This window comes from Triturus cristatus, chromosome 5_2 (genome assembly GCF_964204655.1).
Source record: "Triturus cristatus chromosome 5_2, aTriCri1.1, whole genome shotgun sequence".
Lineage (NCBI taxonomy): Eukaryota > Metazoa > Chordata > Amphibia > Caudata > Salamandridae > Triturus > Triturus cristatus.
Genome location: NC_140588.1, coordinates 1,093,155,881 through 1,093,174,347, shown reverse-complemented (window position 1 = coordinate 1,093,174,347; position 18,467 = coordinate 1,093,155,881). Strand labels below are relative to the sequence as shown.

The 18,467-nt window shown below is 48.5% G+C and overlaps 1 protein-coding gene across 4 annotated transcripts in view; it reads right to left on the bottom strand.

Moving 5' to 3' along the window:
• Positions 1-510: 510 nt before the first annotated feature.
• The window catches only part of OGT (O-linked N-acetylglucosamine (GlcNAc) transferase), a 668,897-nt gene continuing 650,940 nt past the window's right edge, over positions 511-18,467 (bottom strand). For all 4 annotated transcript variants that reach the window (XM_085608464.1, XM_085608465.1, XM_085608463.1 and 1 more), the window contains exon 22: positions 511-1,935. In XM_085608464.1, coding sequence (XP_085464590.1) covers positions 1,761-1,935 — 175 coding nt within the window. In that variant the 3' untranslated portion in view covers positions 511-1,760. The remainder of the gene's footprint in view (positions 1,936-18,467) is intronic.

The window sequence follows — 18,467 nt, the reverse complement described above, 5'->3', positions numbered from 1 at the left end:
TGCTATTTAGAAACACATGGCCCCATAAAGATAAGTGCTTTGCGACACACGTAAAGCAGGCCACCGAGTCGGCTCGGAGGCGAAAGGGCATCCACAGAAAACCCTCATTTCCCATGGCAGGCCACCGTTTACCATAAACGGTGACGCCAGCCAATGGAAATGACGAGCGGGGCTTAAAGTCCTCTTCTGAAAGTCCTCTCTTACAAAATCTCTCGCAGAGGCAGGGCAGGGCCCTGCCCTGCAATGCCACGCAAGACCTAAAAAGCATGCAACATTTCAAGTTAGTTTAGAATTAGTATAGTATCTTCTATGGTCATTACTGTGTCTCTAGATGAGCTACACAAGCATTGAATAATTAGCGTCCCCATTCAAGGTGACAAATGTAACCAAATGTTCCAGAGGAATGCAGACATTGTGCACAGTCTTGTGCAAGAGTGCCTTTTCTCTTTAGAACGGTCTAATGTATACAGTCCCATAACAACCCACAAACCTGAAATGAAACACAGACCAGAAGATTCATCATTTAATGAACATAAATCTACCAAGTCAACTCCAAGCCAATACTTACCTGGGATCTGCTGAAAGCGACGAAAACAAAACTCAAAATGGAGGACAAGAAAATCCAATGTTTCCAAACACGTGATCTTGAACAAAATACAAATGCGCATAGAACAAAGAAATACAAAGCAAAACAATAATGGGGGCTGTGAGCATGGCTGCCTGAAAGCAATGCATTACATTGGGCAAACCACAACTTCCTTAAAACAACAAACAGCTCCTCCGTTTCCTCTGGCCTTGGGAGATTCCTTTTAGTTTTGTGAACATTTGGTATTTGGCACCAGATCATAAGTAATGACAGGAAACAGGGCTTTCACACTGGGAGTGTGGCGGGTGTGAAAGGCTTTCATGAGCTGATGGAGCCAATGGAGAACATTTCTCTAAGTCATACTGGGCCAGGGTTGCCAAAACAGGGCACCTGACTTTACATACAGGGCAGTGACTGAGTGGTTTATAAAACCTATAAAATACAATGAACTACTTATCCTCGTTTCTGCCTATTCAACCTACATTACGAGACCAGATTTCACTTCTCTGTAAGGAGCCATAACTCCTAAAGCAGGTCCCAAATATCAGATGGTATTTACATGCTGGCACAAGCTACCAGCTTTGGAGGAGGGGGGTGGGAAGGAACATACATAAAGGTCATCTGTACAAATTCAGGGATGAGCTAATGCATGCCTGCCTAATCCGGAGAACAGACAGTGCACAGCATCTAAATTCACGGACCATACAATAGATGTCCCATTTCAGTTAAGGGACCATTCAAAAGGTGGTGCATTTTCTGGCGATTAAAGAACGTCACACGCACACATGTCAAAAACAAATAATTAAAAAGCCTCAATTCCAAATGTACATACTGATAAAGGAGACAAGAACTGAATTCACATGAACAGAGTACTCAGTCCATAAAGCATAATTTCCTGGCAGTAAAACACACACACCACCCACCAGATATTTTAAGGAAACTGCTCCAAATTAATTCTTAACGTAAAGACCTATGCAAACACATTCCACCTGAAGGGCTGCATGGCAGTACCCTAGAGTAGCTGCACTCTACTGCAGGTATTTTTCCGGTTGTGGTCTATTCGTTTGCCTTTTTACTATTATATATTAGCGGCCACAAAGTACCAGGTAGGTGAAATAGAAATAGCACAGTCAAGAGGCCAAGTACACAACAGCTCCTTGGAGCGCGAGGTCCTTCACGCAGACTCCGTCGTTTCCACTGGTTTGACAAGATGGTCAGGCTTGTTTCCAGCTGCATAGTGCTCCCACATCTGCAGATAAAGCCGCTCCAGGTCCATTGTGTACTGCTTTGTGTTGAAGAGAGGGCTAGATATCCTCTGCTTCCAAACCTTGGCACGGATTTTCTTCAGACTACAAAGAAATTAAAGTGAAATTCACATCACATAGGACTATTGCCATTGAAATCAACATCTTGAAGTACTTTAATAGTTACTTCTCTGTGAAGAAAGGAATAGTTACTTACCTAGAAGGAAAATGTTACCCTGAGCGCATCTGTTCGTGGCATGTATTGCTGTAGATTCCCATGCTGTGAATACTCCGGTCATTTAGACTTGGGCTTGGGTGGGTGCGACTCCTCTTGGTGATAATGCGCATGGGCATTGACTCCATTGAGAAGGAATATGCTACTTACCAGTATACATCTGTTCTTGGCATGTAGAGCTGCAGATCTACACACTTTTGCATAGATCGCCATCTGGTGTTGGGCCCGGATGTTTGCAGTTTGTTTTTCCTGTTGGAAAGTCTTTGGAAGTCACGAGGTCGGTGACTCCTCCCTTGGTTCGTATTGCGCATGGGCTTCGGCTCCATCCTCAGATTGTTTTTCGCAAACAGGGAAAGATGGAGCATAGTAGTAACAGTGAAGAAACCCATGTGTGTTGTATCTAAATAAGATAGACTGGAACAGATACAGGTAGCCGGGGAGGCGGGTGGGCGTGTATAGATCTGCAGCTCTACATGCCAAGAACAGATGCATACTGGTAAGTAGCATATTCCGTTCGAGGCATATGAGCTGCAGATTACACACTTTTGTATAGACAATATAGCAGTTCCCAACCTTAGCAGCGACCACCGGTATCTGTTGCAGTGGTTTGAAATAGTGTTTTTAGTACAGCCTGGCCAAACACTAGCTTGTTGCTTGGTTTGCACATCTACACAGTAATGTTTAGTGAAAGTGTGCGGTGTTGACCATGTAGCTGCCTTGCAGATATCACCTAATGGGATGTTCCCTAGAAAAGCCATAGAAACCCCTATCTTTCTTGTAGAGTGGGCTTTAGGGGGAACAGATAGCGTGCGTTTTGCTTTGTGGTAGCAAATGTGTATGCATTTTACAATCCACCTAGCTATCCCTGATTTAGAGATGGGGTTGCCTTTATGAGGTGGAGAGAAAGAGAAACAGTTGCTTTGTCTTTCTGAAAGGTTGTATTCTCTGGATATAGTAAAGCAAGGCCCTTTTAACATCCAGTGTGTGTAGAGCCCTTTCTGCAACAGTTTGAGGTTGCGAGAAAAAAAACGGTAATTCTACTGATTGATTTAGATGAAAGGGTGAGATGACTTTGGGTAGGAATTTTGGGTTGGTACGGAGGACAACCTTGTTCAGGTGCATTTGGAGAAAAGGTTCTTGTATAGTAAGTGCTTGTATTTCACTGACCCTTCTAAGGGAGGTGATGGCTACAAGGAAAGCTGTTTTCCAGGTGAGGAATTGCAGTTCGCATTTATGCAAGGGTTCAAAAGGCGGTCCCATTAGCCTTGTGAGCACTATATTTAAGTTCCACACAGGTGAGGGTGGCACCCTGGGGGGAATTATTCGTTTTAGGCCTTCCATGAAGGCTTTAATGGCAGGCACTCTGAAAAGTGATAGGTGCTGTCTGTTTTGTAAGTAAGCGGCAATTGCTGCGAGGTGTAGCCGAATGGATGTATATGCTAGGTTACATCTTTGTAGGTGTAGTAAGCAGCATATGATGTGCTGTATGGATGCATCTAGAGGGTTGATTGTGTTGTTATGGCAAACAACAAATCTTTTCCACTTGGCAGCGTAGCAGGCTCTAGTGGTAGGACGTCTAGCTTCTCTGATAACATTCATACAGTCGGGGAGAAGGTTAAGGTATCCGAACTCTAGGATTTCAGGAGCCAGATCGCAAGGTTGAGCTGAGCTGGGTCCGGGTGTCTGATCTCTCCATGGTTCTGGGTTAGGAGGCATGGTGAGGTGTAATTTTTGGTGTGGCACTACTGAGAGTTCCAGCAACGTGGTGTACCATGGTTGTCTGGCCCATGTTGGAGCTACTAGAATGAGTGTGAGGGAGTGCTGTTGTAAATTTCGCACCACTAATGGAATTAGTGGAAGAGGTGGAAAGGCGTTTGCAAATTTGCCAGACCAGTTCATCCATATCGCATTGCCTTTGGACAATGGGTGTGGGTATCTGGCGGCGAAGCTTGGGCATTTTTTGTTTTCGTGGGTGGCGAATAGGTCTATTTGTGGATGCCCCCACATTTGAAAGAATGGGTGAAGAACTTGCGGGTGAAGTTCCCACTCGTGGATCTGCTGCGTCTGTCTGCTGAGCAGATCTGCCATGGTGTTCAGGACTCCTGGGACATGTTGGGCTAGGAGAAAATTTTTGTGTGGAATTGCCCATCTCCATATGCTCTGTGCTAGTTGAGAGAGCTGTGGAGAGTGTGTGCCGCCTTGTTTTTGGATGTAGTACATGGCGGTCATGTTGTCCGTGCAGATAAGGACTGCCTTGCCTAAAATCTGTGTGTGAAAGGATTTTAGGGCTAGAAAGATTGCCAGTAGCTCCAGATGATTGATGTGGAGTAACTTTTGTTGCGGCGTCCATGTGCCCTGCAGTGTGAGGTGTAGTAGATGAGCTCCCCAGCCGGAGAGCGATGCGTCTGTTGTCAGGATTATTTGTGGAACTGGGTCCAGGAACTGTCGACCTCTGGAAAGATTTGTGGTCTTCCACCACTGCAGAGAGCGATGGGTGCGACCGTCTACCAACACCAGATCTGTCAGTTGTCCCTGGGCCTGGTTCCATTTGAGCGCTTAGCACTCTTGGAGTGGACGCATCTGGAGTCTTGCATGGGGCCCTATAAAAATGCAAGAGGCCATCATCCCCATCAGTTGCATAAACACTCTTGCTGGGAGGGAGTGTTGAAGTATGACTTTTTGACGCAAAGCCTGAATGCTTGCGATCCTTGCCGGATTGGGGTAGGCAATGGCTTTTGAGGTGGCACAGAGGTATTGCTTTATGTGGGATGGTGTTAGTTGGGACTTTTGGTGGTTCACCGTGAAGCCTAGTTGGTGAAGTAGCTGGATTGTAGTGGCGGTGTGGTGTACACATTGGTTGTAGGACGCGGCTTTTGTGAGCCAGTCGTCCATATACGGGAAGACGTGAATGTGCTGTCTTCTGAGGTGTGCCGCCACTACACGCTAGGCACTTGGTAAATACCCGTGGTGCTGATGTGACCCCGAATGGGAGCACCTTGAACTGGTAGTGTTGCCTGTCCACTACAAATCTGAGGTACTTTCTGTGGGCATGGTGTACCGGAATGTGAAAGTACGCGTCTTTCAAGTCCAGTGTGGTGAGAATGTTGTTCTGGGAGAGGAGCGGAAGTACCTGCTGAAGTGTTACCATGTGAAAATGGTCCGAATGTATGTATGTGTTTAGAGGCCGGCGATCCAAGATAGGTCGTAGAGTCTCGTCTCTTTTTGGTATCAGAAAATATAGGGAGTAGACCCCTAAGTTTTGCTGATCGTGGGGGACCTGTTCTATTGCGTGTTTTTGTAGGAGGGAGATCACCTCCTGTTTTAGTAACGGGGAATGTTCTTGTGACATTGGGCGGTGCCTGGGTGTAATGTGGGGGGGGGGGGGGTGGGGGGGGGGGGGGATGGGGGCAGATGTGAGTTCTAGGCAGTACCCTGTACGAATAATTTGGATCACCCACTTGTCTAATGTGATGGACTCCCAGACGTGAAGGAAATTCTTTAGTCTGCCCCCGACCGGAGTGGGATTTTCTGGGGGGAGCAGGGGGGAAATCATTGGGTAGGCGGTGTGGCAGAGCGGGCGGTATTTGTCTTGCCTCTGCCCTTGTTATTATTTCCTCTGTATCCGCCTCTTTGATAACCCTTTGTGAAGGTAGATTGAGGAGGGGATTTGTAGGACGTGGATGCCGTCAACTTTTGGGCCAAATAGAGGATCTTGGTCGAATGGGTGATTTAATATAGATGCTTGTACCTCAGGTTTAAAACCTGAAACTCTGAGCCAGGCATGGCGACGTAGGAGGACACTGGTGTTTATGGCCCTGGAGGCTGTATCTGCTGCATCTAGGGCACAGCGAATAGAGGTATTAGTTTTCCCTCTTGGATCAATTCATTGGCCCTGTTCTTATATTTTTCAGGGAGATGGTGCATGATGGTCTCTAACTCATTGTAATGTGCCCTGTCGTATCTGGCCAATAGCGCTTGCGTGTTGGCGATACGCCATATGTTGGCGGCTTGTGACGCAGTGCGCTTCCCTGACGCGTCTAGGAGCTTGGACTCTTTGTCAGGTGGTGGTACTTTGCCTGACGCCTGAGAATTGGAGCGTTTCCTAGCTGTAGATACCACTAGGGAATCCAAAGGTGCAGGGCCTTTAATATATGAAGGGTCTGTGGGGGCGGCTTTGTATTTCTTCTCTATACAGGGGTTTAGGACCCTGGCCCTGACTGGGTCTTTAAAGACCTCCGGTGCATGTTTAACCACCCCTTTTAACATAGGTAGGATGGCAGTAGACCTATGTGCGTCGTCAAAGGTGTCTAGGAGAAAATCCTCCTCTACTGGGTCAGTGTACAACTCCACCCCGTGGTAGTGTGCCGCCCTTTGTAATAAGTGGTGAAAACCCAAGGAATCTTCAGGTGAGGATGGCCTAGATGGGTAAAGGTCATCCTGTGGGACATCTGGGATGTCCGGATTATTATAGTCGTCCCATGGGTTTCGAGATCCAGTAGGGGTGGGATCCTGTGGCACATCTGCTGGATCATAAAATGGGTCTCCTAAGTCGTCTGGGACAGGAGACAAGGTTGGGGAACGATGTGGGGAGGGTGGAGGAGGGGAAGGCACTCTGAAAGGAGAGGTAGCAGTGTCCTTCCTCTTTGGAGGTGGAGGTGGAGCTGGTTTGTCCAAGTGTCTCTTTTTTGTAGACCATGTCAAATGTCCAGTTTTTGGATCCTTGGTGAGAGTCTTTTGGAGAGGATCCGGTGTAAAAAGTTCTTGCGACACTGGTTGCTCAGTCGGCGCCGAAGTTTTCGGGGCCGACTGCTTTTTAGGCTTGTCCAAGCCGTGCTTCTTTGGGACCTCCGATCTTTTGGTCGGCGCCGAAGAAGGCTTCGGCACGGGAGTGTCGGTGCCGAGGGCCTTGTGATGTTTGGTCGGCACCGGCAGGGCAGGTTTCGACACCGAAGGCTTTGGTACTGGGGTTGGTGTGGAGATGGAGGCCGATCTTTTCTTCGGTGCCGAAGGGTGTTTTTCGGTACCGATAGTAGGCTGGCTCGAGCCCGAGCTGCCGGAAGGCTTAATAGGCTTCTTTACCGGGCCCGAAGGTGGGGTGTGAGAAGCAGTATCCTTGGTCTTACCTAGGCCCGAAGGCGAAGGTGTGACCGAAGCCTTTTTGGGTATCGGTGTGGGAGGGGGTATTGTACTCACGACCCTCTGCGCCGGGGTGATGTCCTCCACATCGGAGTCGTTGGCCTCGGAAGCACAGACAAGGTCGTCGTCCTCTTCCTGGATGTTCTGCTGTCCCGGAGCTTCGACATCGTCCCCGAAGATGTCGACTGGAGCGGAGGTCGAAGAGTGCGCCATGTTGCGTCTAGCCCGTCGATCTCAAATAGTCTTTTTAGAGCGGGACAGTCTCGAGCCTCGTGTTCAGGGGAGAGGCAGAGGTTGCACACCTCATGGAGATCGGTGTGGGGAAACTTGGACCCACATCGAGGGCACTTCTTGAAAGGAGTTCTTTCCATCAGCCGAGACCGGAGCCGGAATAGGCCAGAAGGCCGCCGTCGACCGGAATCGAAGAAGTGCCGAAGAGAAGGTGATTAAGATTTATTATCTGAAGGATCTCGATGAGCGAGGATTTTGCGTCGATCGTTGAACTGGAAGTTCGAAACCGGAGCACGAAGTATTACATCCGAGCCCGATGGCCGAAAAATAACAATCTGAGGATGTTGTCGAAGCCCATGCGCAATACGAACCAAGGGAGGAGTCACCGAACACGCGACTTCCAAAGACTTTCCAAGAGGAAAAACAAACTGCAAACATCCGGGCCCAACACCAGATGGCGATCTATGCACAGTGTATAATCTGCAGCTCATATGCCTCGAACATAATGTTTTGAGTACAGCCTGGCCCACACTAGCCTGTTGCTTAGTTTGCACATCTACACAATAGTGTTTAGTGAAAGTGTGTGGTGTTGACCATGTAGCTGCTTTGCAGATATCTAATGGGATGTTCCCTAAAAATGCCATTGAAGCCCATATTTTACGTGTAGAGTGGGCTTTAGGGGGGAACGGATAGCGTTTGTTTTGCTTTGTGGTAGCAAATCTGAATGCATTTGACAATCCACCTAGCTATCCCCGACTTGGAGATGGGGTTGCCTTTGTGTGGTGGTGAGAAAGAGAAACAGTTGTTTGGTCTTACAGTAAGGTTGTGTTCTCTCGATTTAGAGTAAGGCTCGTTTGATATCTAATGTGTGAACAGAATGGTTAAGGTGAAAAGGAGAAATGACTTTAGGGAGGAATTTTGGGTTGGTACGGAGAACAACCTTGTTATGGTGCATTTGGAGATAAGGTTCTTGAATGGTGAGTGCTTGTATCTCACTGACCCTTCTGAGGGAAGTGATGGGTACAAGAAAGGCGGTTTTCCATGTTACGAATTGAAGTTCACATTTGTGTAGAGGTTCAAAGGGAGGCCCCATTAGTCTGGTGAGAACGATATTTAGGTTCCACACAGGTGAGGGTGGCACTCTGGGGGGAATTATTCTTTTGAGGCCTTCCATGAAGGCTTTAATGGCAGGTACTCTAAAAAGTGATAGATGTTGCCTGTTTTGTAGATAAGCTGCTACGGCTGCAAGGTGCAGTCCAATGGACGTATAGGCTAGATTGCATCTTTGTAGGTGTAGTAATGTATGATGTGTTGAATGGACACATCTAGGGGATTGATGGTATTGTTGTGACAATAGACAACAAAACGTTTCCACTCGGCTGCATAGCACGCTCTAGTGGTGGGTCGCCTAGCTTCTTTAATGACGTTCATGCAGTCAGGGGGAAGATTTAGATAACCGAATTCTAGGATTTCAGGAGCCAGATCGCAAGGTTGAGCTGAGCTGGGTCCGGGTGCCTGATCTTTCCATGGTTCTGGGTTAAGAGGTGTGGAGAGAGGTGTAACTTTTGGTGCGGTACTACAGATAGTTCCAGCAGTGTGGTGTACCACAGTTGTCTGGCCCAAGTTGGAGCTACTAGGATTAGTGTGAGGGAGTGTTGCTGTAGTTTGCGCACCACTAATTGAATGAGTGGGAGAGGCGGAAAAGCGTATGCAAATCTGCCTGACCAGTTCATCCATATCGCATTGCCTTTGGACAATGGGTGTGGATATCTGGTGGCGAAGTTTGGGCATTTTTTGTTTTCGTGGGTGGCGAAGAGGTCTATCTGTGGATGCCCCCACATTTGAAAGAACGGGTTAAGAACCTACTCGTGGATCTGCCGTGTCTGTCTGCTGAGCAGATCTGCCATGGTGTTTTGGACTCCTGGGACATGTTGGGCTAGGAGAAAAATTGTGTGGAATTGCCCATCTCCATATGCTCTGTGCTAGTTGAGAGAGCTGTGGAGCGTGAGTGCCGCCTTGTTTTTTAATGTAATACATGGCCGTCATGTTGTCTGTGCGAATGAGGACTGCCTTGCCTAAAATCTGTCTCTGAAAGGATTTTAGGGCTACAGAGATTGCTAGTAACTCCAGATGGTTGATATGGAGTAACTTTTGTTGCGGCGTCCATGTGCCCTGCACTGTGAGGTGTAAGAAAACAAGTTACTTACCTGTAACTACAGTTATCCAGTATTGGTATCTTTCATAGATTCACATGCCTGAATCATTCCCCGTCGCCGAGGCGGGAGTCCCCGGTAAATAAAAAAGTAGTGCCAAAATGCTAGTAGTAGTAGTAGGCCCAAAGAAGAGGCCCAAAGCCTGTATCTTAGCAGCCTATCTACCTCATTATGCAAAAAGAACCAAGAATTTGGTAACAACCAATCAGACACCAGCACCCTTCTAGAGCCCTCTCAGCAGAGCCAGTTCTCCTCAGATTTTCGTAGCACAAGTGGGAAGTGAACGTCCCAAAATATATAGAACTGACTCTACGGGGAGGAGGGTGGGTGCATGTGAATCTATGAAAGATACCAATACTGGATAACTGTAGTTACAGGTAAGTAACTTGTTTTCTTATCCAGTATTGGGGTATCTTTCATAGATTCACATGCCTGAATCAGAATAGCGAGCAGTATACCAAGTATACAGTCGTTTGCGGATGGCGGGAGACTAGTGCTGATACTCCCTAATTGCATCCACAGCTTGTTAACAAGAGGTATAAGAAAAGATCTTAAAATTCAAAATATGCCATCTATAAAGAGAAAAGCATGTTAACATGAAAGCAAATCATCATTGTAACACATTGCATTGTTATATTAAAGATATCAACATCTTACATATTAAAATATGAAAAAAGGGTACCTGAAGGTATCTCAAAGAAACAGATGTCGTAGTACAGCTTGCCCCACTGCTGCATCATCACGATGCGTAGATTGGAGGCAGTAATGTCTGGTAAAAGTGTGGACATTTTTCCACGTCGCAGCACGGCAGATATTTTCCAGAGTCACACCAGCAAACAATGCTGTAGACGCTGCTACTGTCCTCGTGGAATGGGCCTTGGGTTTCCTCAACAGAGGCCTGTGAGCCTTGTCATGGCAGAAAAGTATTGTAGATGCTATCCATCTGGCAATGGTGGATTTTGTAACCGCCTTTCCCAGAGTAGTTTGGCCATAAGCCACGAATAATTGATCAGACTTTGAGGTTCTTTGTTTTCAGAAGATAGAATTTAAGACATCTCTTGATATCGAGAGAATGTAAGGCTCGTTCCACTGGGGTGGATGGATTAGGAAAGAAAGTCTTTAACGTCACTGGTTCATTAAGATGAAACTGTGAAGGCACCTTAGGTATAAACGTTGGATTAGTTCGGAGGTGCACGTAGTCTTGAGTGAAGCGTAGAAAAGGTTCCTTTACAGTAAACGCCTGAATTTCACTCACTCTTCGAGCTGATGTTAAAGCCAGAAGTAAAGCAACCTTCCATGTAAGGAATTTTAGGTCAGCCTTGTGGATGGGCTCGAATGGATGCTTCATTAGCTGCAATAAGACTGTGTTGAGTTCCCATTCCGGTGGCGGAAGTCTGACCGGAGGAAACTCTCGGAATAGTCCTTTCATAAACTGTTTAATTAAAGAGGATGAACAAAGAGAAGGGCCATGAGCGCCCCTTCTGAATCTTGAAAGTGCAGCTAAGTGGACCTTGACTGAAGGGAAAGAAAGCCCAGATCTTGCCAGGTGTAACAAGTAAGGAAGGATCTTTTCTGCAGGGTCATCCACCGGGTGCACCTGGTTTGCTTCACACCAGCAGCAAAACCGTTTCCATTTTAGACGGTAAGTTTTTATTGTGCTCTGAGCTCGTGATTTTGTTAATATATCCCTACAGTCCTGAGGGATATCCAGGTCCTTAAACTCTAAGAAGTCAGGAGCCATGCGTGTAAATGTAGGGACTGAGGGTCCGGGTGGAGAACCTGACCCTTGTTCCTTGACAGCATTGTGGGCGTCGGGCGAAGACTGATCGGCTGGTCCTGTGATAGCAATAGGAGCTCCTGAAACCAGTATTGGCGTGGCCATCTGGGTGCAATCAAGATGAGACGACAGCCCTCCAACTTCATCTTGCGTATGACCCTCGGTATCAGGGGTATCGGGGGAAAAGCGTAAGCACAAATCCCTGACCATCGCATGGACAGGGCATTCCCCCTTGAGCCCTGTTGAGGGTATCTGCTGGCATAGAAGCGGCATTTCTTGTTCTCCTTCGTGGCGAACAAATCCAGCGGTGGTGTTCCCCAAGCTCTGAATATTCGGAGCACCTGAGCTTGCTCCAGCTCCCATTCGTGGCAATCTGATTGGGATCTGCTGAGCGTGTCCGCTAATGTATTGCAGAGACCTCTGACATGTTCTGCTCTGAGGGTTATGTTGTGGAGTGTGACCCATTCCCACAACTCCTGAGCTTCCGTGGACAAAGTTGCTGATCTTGTTCCTCCTTGTTTGTTCACGTAGAACATGCTGGTGGTATTGTCGGTTCGAATCAGAACCGAAGAACCTGCAATCCTTGGAAGGAAAGCTTGCAGAGACAGAAAGGAATATGCTACTTACCAGTATGCATCTGTTCTTGGCATGTAGAGCTGCAGAGTTGTACACTTAGCATAGGTCGCCATCTGGTGTTGGGCCCGGATGTTTGCAGTTTGTTTTTCTTCTTGGACCGTCTTTGGAAGTCACGAGTTTGGTGACTCCTCCTTCGGTCCGTACTGCGCATGGGCTTCGGCTCCATCCTCAGATTGTTTTTCGCCAACAGGGAAATGATGGAGCGTAGTAATAACAGTGAGAAACCCATGTGTTGTATCTAAATAAGATGTACTGGAACGGATACAGGTAGCCGGGGAGGCGGGTGGGCGTGTACAACTCTGCAGCTCTACATGCCAAGAACAGATGCATACTGGTAAGTAGCATATTCCGTTCGAGGCATATGAGCTGCAGATTGTACACTTAGCATAGATTATATAGCAGTACCCAACCTTAGCGGCGACCACCGGTATCCGTTGCAGCTGTTTGAAAAAGTGTCTTTAGTACAGCCTGGCCCACCCTAGCTTGCTGCTTGGAATGCACATCTACACAGTAGTGTTTTGTGAAGGTGTGCGGTGTAGACCATGTGGCTGCCTTGCAGATGTCATCTAGGGGTATATTCCCTAAAAAAGCCATAGAAGCCCCTAACTTTCTTGTAGAGTGGGCTTTAGGGGGAACAGATAATGTTCTCTTTGCCTTCTGATAGCAAATTTGTATGCATTTTACAATCCACCTAGCTATCCCTGATTTTGAAATGGGGTTGCCTTTATGTGGTGGAGAGAAGGAAACGAACAATTGTTTAGTCTTCCTGAAGGGTTGCGTTCTTTGTATGTAGTATAGCAACGCCCTTTTTACATCAAGTGTGTGTAAGGCTCTTTCTGCAACAGATTGGGGTTGCGAAAAGAATACAGGTAATTCCACTGATTGATTGAGGTGGAAGGGGGAAATGACTTTGGGCAGAAACTTCGGATTTGTGCGAAGTATGACCTTGCTGTGATGCATTTGTATGTAGGGTTCCTGTATGGTGAACGCTTGTATTTCACCAACCCTTCTAAGGGAAGTGATAGCTACAAGGAAAGCTGTTTTCCAGGTGAGAAACTGTAGCTCACATTTGTGCATTGGTTCGAAGGGCGGACCCATTAGTCGTGTAAGAACTAAATTTAGATTCCATACAGGGGAAGGTGGTGCCCTGGGAGGAATTACTCGTTTAAGGCCTTCCATGAAGGCTTTAATAGCGGGCACTCTGAAGAGTGATAAATGCTGCCTGTTTTGTAGATAAGCAGCGATCGCTGCTAGGTGTAGGCGTATGGATGAATATGCCAGGTTACACCTGTGAAGATGGAGCAGATAGCATATGATGTGCTGTATGGATGCATCTAAAGGGTTGATTGTATTGTTACGGCAGTACATTACAAATCTTTTCCACTTTGCGGCATAGCATGCTCTAGTGGTAGGACGTCTGGCTTCCATGATGATGTTCATGCAATCAGGGGGAAGGTTAAGGTATCCGAATTCTAAGATTTCAGGAGCCAGATCGCCAGGTTGAGCTGAGCTGGGTCCGGGTGCCTGATTTCTCCATGGTTCTGGGTTAGGAGGTATGGGGAAAGGTGCAGTTTTTGATGTGGTACCACTGATAGTTGTAGTAGCGTGGTGTACCACGGCTGCCTGGCCCACGTCGGAGCTACCAGAATGAGTGTGAGGGAGTGCTGTTGTAGTTTCCTGACCACTAATGGAATTAGTGGGAGAGGTGGAAAGGCGTATGCAAATCTGCCTGACCAGTTCATCCATATCGCATTGCCCTTGGACAATGGGTGTGGGTATCTGGCGGCGAAGCTTGGGCATTTTTTGTTTTCGTGGGTGGCGAAGAGGTCTATTTGAGGATGCCCTCACTGTTGGAAGAATGGGTGAAGAACTTGTGGATGCAGTTCCCATTCGTGTAGTTGTTCTGCTATGGTGTTTTGTACGCCTGGAACATGCTGTGCCAGGAGAAAGATGTTTTGGGGAATTGCCCATCTCCATATGCTCTGGGCTAAGCGGGAGAGCTGGGGAGAGTGTGTCCCCCCCTGTTTTTGTATATAATACATTGCAGTCATGTTGTCTGTGCGAATGAGGACTGCTTTGCCTGAAATCTGTTTTTGGAAAGATTTTAGGGCTAGAAAGATCGCCAAAAGCTCCAGATGGTTGATGTGGAGTGTTTTTTGCTGTGGCGTCCATAGACCTTGCATTGTGAGGTGTAAGAGGTGCGCTCCCCAGCCGGAGAGCGATGCGTCCGCTGTTAGAGTCACTTGAGGAACCGGGTCCAGGAACGGCCGTCCTTTGGAAAGGTTTGTGGTGTTCCACCACTGCAGAGAGTGATGTGTGCGGCCGTCCACCAACACCAGATCCGTTAGCTGACCCTGGGCCTGGTTCCACTGTTGTGCTAGGCACTCCTGAAGTGGACGCATGTGGAGTCTTGCATGGGGCACTATGAAGATGCAAGACGCCATCATTCCTATGAGCTTCATAAACACTCTTGCTGGAAGAGAGTGTTGAGGAAGGAATGTTTTGCGTAAGGCTTGAATGCTTGTGATTCTGGCTGAGTTTGGATAGGCAATACCTTTGGAGGTGTCTATAGTGGCCCCGAGATATTGCTTTGTGTGAGATGGTATGAGGTGGGACTTTTGGTAGTTCACCGTGAAGCCTAGCTGATGAAGCAGTTGGATGGTGCTGTTTGTATGTTGCACGCATTGGTGGTAGGACGCGGCTTTTATCAGCCAGTCGTCTAAGTAAGGGAAGACGTGAATATGTTGACGTCTGAGGTGTGCTGCTACTACTGCTAGGCATTTGGTAAACACCCGTGGTGCAGCGGTGACCCCGAAGGGGAGAATCGTGAATTGGTAATGTTGCCCGTCCACCACGAACCTGAGGTATTTCCTGTGAGAAGGGTGTATTGGAATGTGAAAGTATGCGTCTTTCAGATCCAAGGTTGTGAGAAAGTCTCCCTGGCAGAGGAGTGGGAGGACTTGTTGTAGGGTGACCATGTGAAAATGGTCTGAATGTATGTAGGCATTTAGAGGCCGGAGGTCCAGAATGGGTCTGAGGGTCTCGTCTTTCTTTGGTATGAAGAAATATAGGGAGTAGACCCCTAGATTTCGTTGATTGGCGGGTACCTGCTCTATAGCGTGTTTTTGGAGGAGTGAGAGTACCTCTTGTTTGAGCAGTGTGGAATGTTCCTGAGACATTGGACGGTGCCTTGGTGGGATATTGGGTGGGGTAGATGTTAGCTCTAGACAGTACCCTGAGCGAATGATTTGGGTCACCCATTTGTCCGATGTTATGGACTCCCATACGTGGATAAAGTCTTTTAGTCTGCCCCCGACCGGAGTGGAATGGTCTGGGGGGAGCGGAGGGGAGTCATTGTGTGGGTGGGGTGGTAGAACGGGTGTTGTTGGTTTTGCCCCTGCCCTTATTGTTGTTGCCCCTGTAACCACCTCTTTGATTGCCCTTTGAGAAGGTATTTTGAGGAGGGGACTTGTAGGAGGTAGAGGCGTTATCGGTAGAGGAGCCTCTGCCTGTGCCACGAAAGGACGAGCGTCGAAAGGAACGTTTAGAGGCTTGTGTTTGGAGTGCCCCCATAGACTTTGCTGTGTCTGTGTCTTTCTTCATCTTCGAGCGCTTCGTCTACCTTTGGCCCAAAGAGTGTTTGCTGGTCAAAGGGGTGATTAAGTATGGATGCCTGGACTTCAGGCTTGAAACCTGAGATCCTGAGCCAGGCGTGGCGACGAAGCAGGACACTGGTATTAATGGCCCTAGAGGCAGTGTCGGCTGCATCGAGGGCACACTTAATGGAGGTGTTTGTAATTAGTTTACCCTCCTGTATCAGGTCATGAGCCTTGTGCTTGTATTTTTCTGGAAGGTGCTGCATAAGAGCCTCTAGTTCGTCATAGTGTGCTCTATCATATCGCGCAAGCAGTGCTTGTGTGTTTGCAATGCGCCACATGTTTGCAGCTTGGGAGGCGGTGCGTTTACCAGACGCGTCCAGAAGTTTAGATTCCTTGTCTGGCGGTGGGGCATCTCCTGAGGATTGGGAGTTAGCCCGCTTTCTAGCTGTGGAGACAACTAGGGAATCTAGGGGAGCAGGGCCCTTGATGTAAGCAGGGTCTGTGGGTGCCGCTTTGTACTTCTTCTCTATTCTAGGGTTCAGTACTCTGGCTCTGACAGGGTCTTTGAACACCTCTGTAGCGTGCTTGGTGACACCCTTAAGCATGGGTAAAATGGAAGTGGATTTGTCTTGTATATCAAATGTATCCAGTAGGAAGTCTTCTTCCACTGGTTCACTGTGCATGTCCACCCCATGGTAGTGTGCTGCTCTCTGCACTAAATGATGAAACCCTAAAGAGTCCTCTGGAGGAGACGGCCTTGATGGGTATAGGTCGTCTTGAGGTACATTGGGTATATCAGGATTATTGTAATCCTCCCATGGATCTGGGGTCCCTGGTGGAGTGGGATCCATTGGGGCGTCCGCCGGGTAATTGTCCGGGTCCCCGTCATCCGGATCTGGGGATGGGGCCGGATCGTAGTGAGGTAATGGTGGCGGAGACCTGTGAGGTGGAGGAGGTGGAGGAGGTAGGGGGGGTGGCAGTGGGGAGGGCACTCTGAGGGGAGAAGTAGCAGAGTCCTTCCTTTTGGGTGGAGGAGGAGGAGCCGGAGCATCAAGGCGTCTTTTCTTGGTAATTAAAGTCAAAAGCCCAGTCTTTGGATCTCTGGACAAAGTCTTTTGTAAAGGGTCTGGTGTAAACAGAGCCAATGGTGCCGAGTCGTCTGTCGGCACCGGTGATTTCGGAACCGGGGGTTTCGATGGTCTGTGTGCGCCATGCTTTCTTGAGGTCTCCGTGTGTTTCGGCGTCGAATGATGTTTCTACGCCGGAGCATCGGTGCCGACAGATTTGTGTTTGTGTTTGGTCGGCACCGAGTGTCCAGGCTTCGGCACCGGTGGTTTCGGAGTCGAACTGGATTTTGCAGTCTTCGGTGCCGGATGGTGTTTTTCGGCACCGGGCGTCGGCTGGCTCGATCCCGAGCTGCCGTGAGACTTTGGGGGCTTCGACACCGGGCCCGAAGGTGGGGTGATCGAAGCTTTGGTTTTGGTTTTGCCCAGGCCTGCAGGCGAGGGAGTAACCTGAGTCTCTTTGGTTTTCGGCGCGGGGTTGAGAGGGGGCATAGTACTCACGGCCCGCTGCGCTGGTGTAACGTCCTCCACGTCGGAGTAGTCGGCCTCGGAAGCGCTGACGACGTCTTCCTCCTGTTCGGTGTGTGTTTGCCCCAAAGCTTCGGCGTCTTCTCCGAAGATGTCCGGTGGAGCTGCAGAGGATGAGTGCGCCATGGTGCGTCGAGCTCTTCGATCTCGGATGGTCTTCTTCGATCGAAAAGACTTGCAGGCGGGGCAGTCTCTAGCCTCGTGTTCCGGAGAGAGGCAAAGGTTACACACCTGATGGAGGTCGGTGTGGGGAAATTTAGACCCACATTTTGGGCACTTTTTGAACGGAGTCCTGTCCATCGGCCGGGACCGGAGTCGCGGAGGGCCCGAAGGCCGGTGTCGATGTACGGGATGGAGAAAGTGCCGCTTCGAGAGATGAAATGATGAAGGAACTCGAAGAATCGAGGATTTTCCGTCGAGGCTGGAACCGTAGAAGTTCGAAGCCGGAGCACGAAGTATCACATCCGAGCCCGATGGCGGAAAAAAACAATCTGAGGATGGAGCCGAAGCCCATGCGCAGTACGGACCGAAGGAGGAGTCACCAAACTCGTGACTTCCAAAGACGGTCCAAGAAGAAAAACAAACTGCAAACATCCGGGCCCAACACCAGATGGCGACCTATGCTAAGTGTACAATCTGCAGCTCATATGCCTCGAACAATTGCTCGCAATTCCAGACTGTTGATGTGTTTGTTTTTGTACTCTGGGGACCACTTCCCCTGTATCTGTAAATCTTGGAGATGACCTCCCCATCCTTCCATGGAAGCATCGGTAGTGAGGACAAAGTCTGGAATTTTCTGAATGAAAGTAAGTCCTTCTGATAAGTTGGGAACATGGGACCACCAACGTAGAGCGCTCTTCATGCCTGAAGTGACTCTGATGATGTCGTCGAAGGAGCCCTTCACCTGCTGCCACTGAAGGTGTAACTCCTCCTGCAAGGGTCGCATGCGGAGCCGCGCCAGAGGAACGAGGTGTATTGCAGAGGAGCACATCCCTAGCAGCGACGCGAACATCCGGACCGAAACTGACTTTCTTTTGGAAATTCGGATTGCTAAGTTTTGAAGACGAACCTGCCGTTCGTGAGACAAGAATGCCTTGCAGCGGACGGTATCTAACAGCGCGCCCAAAAAGGGAAGGATCTGCCTTGGTTGTAATTGAGATTTGCTCCTGTTGATCGTAAGCCCCAGAGAATGGAACAGACGAAGAGATGTTGTCACGG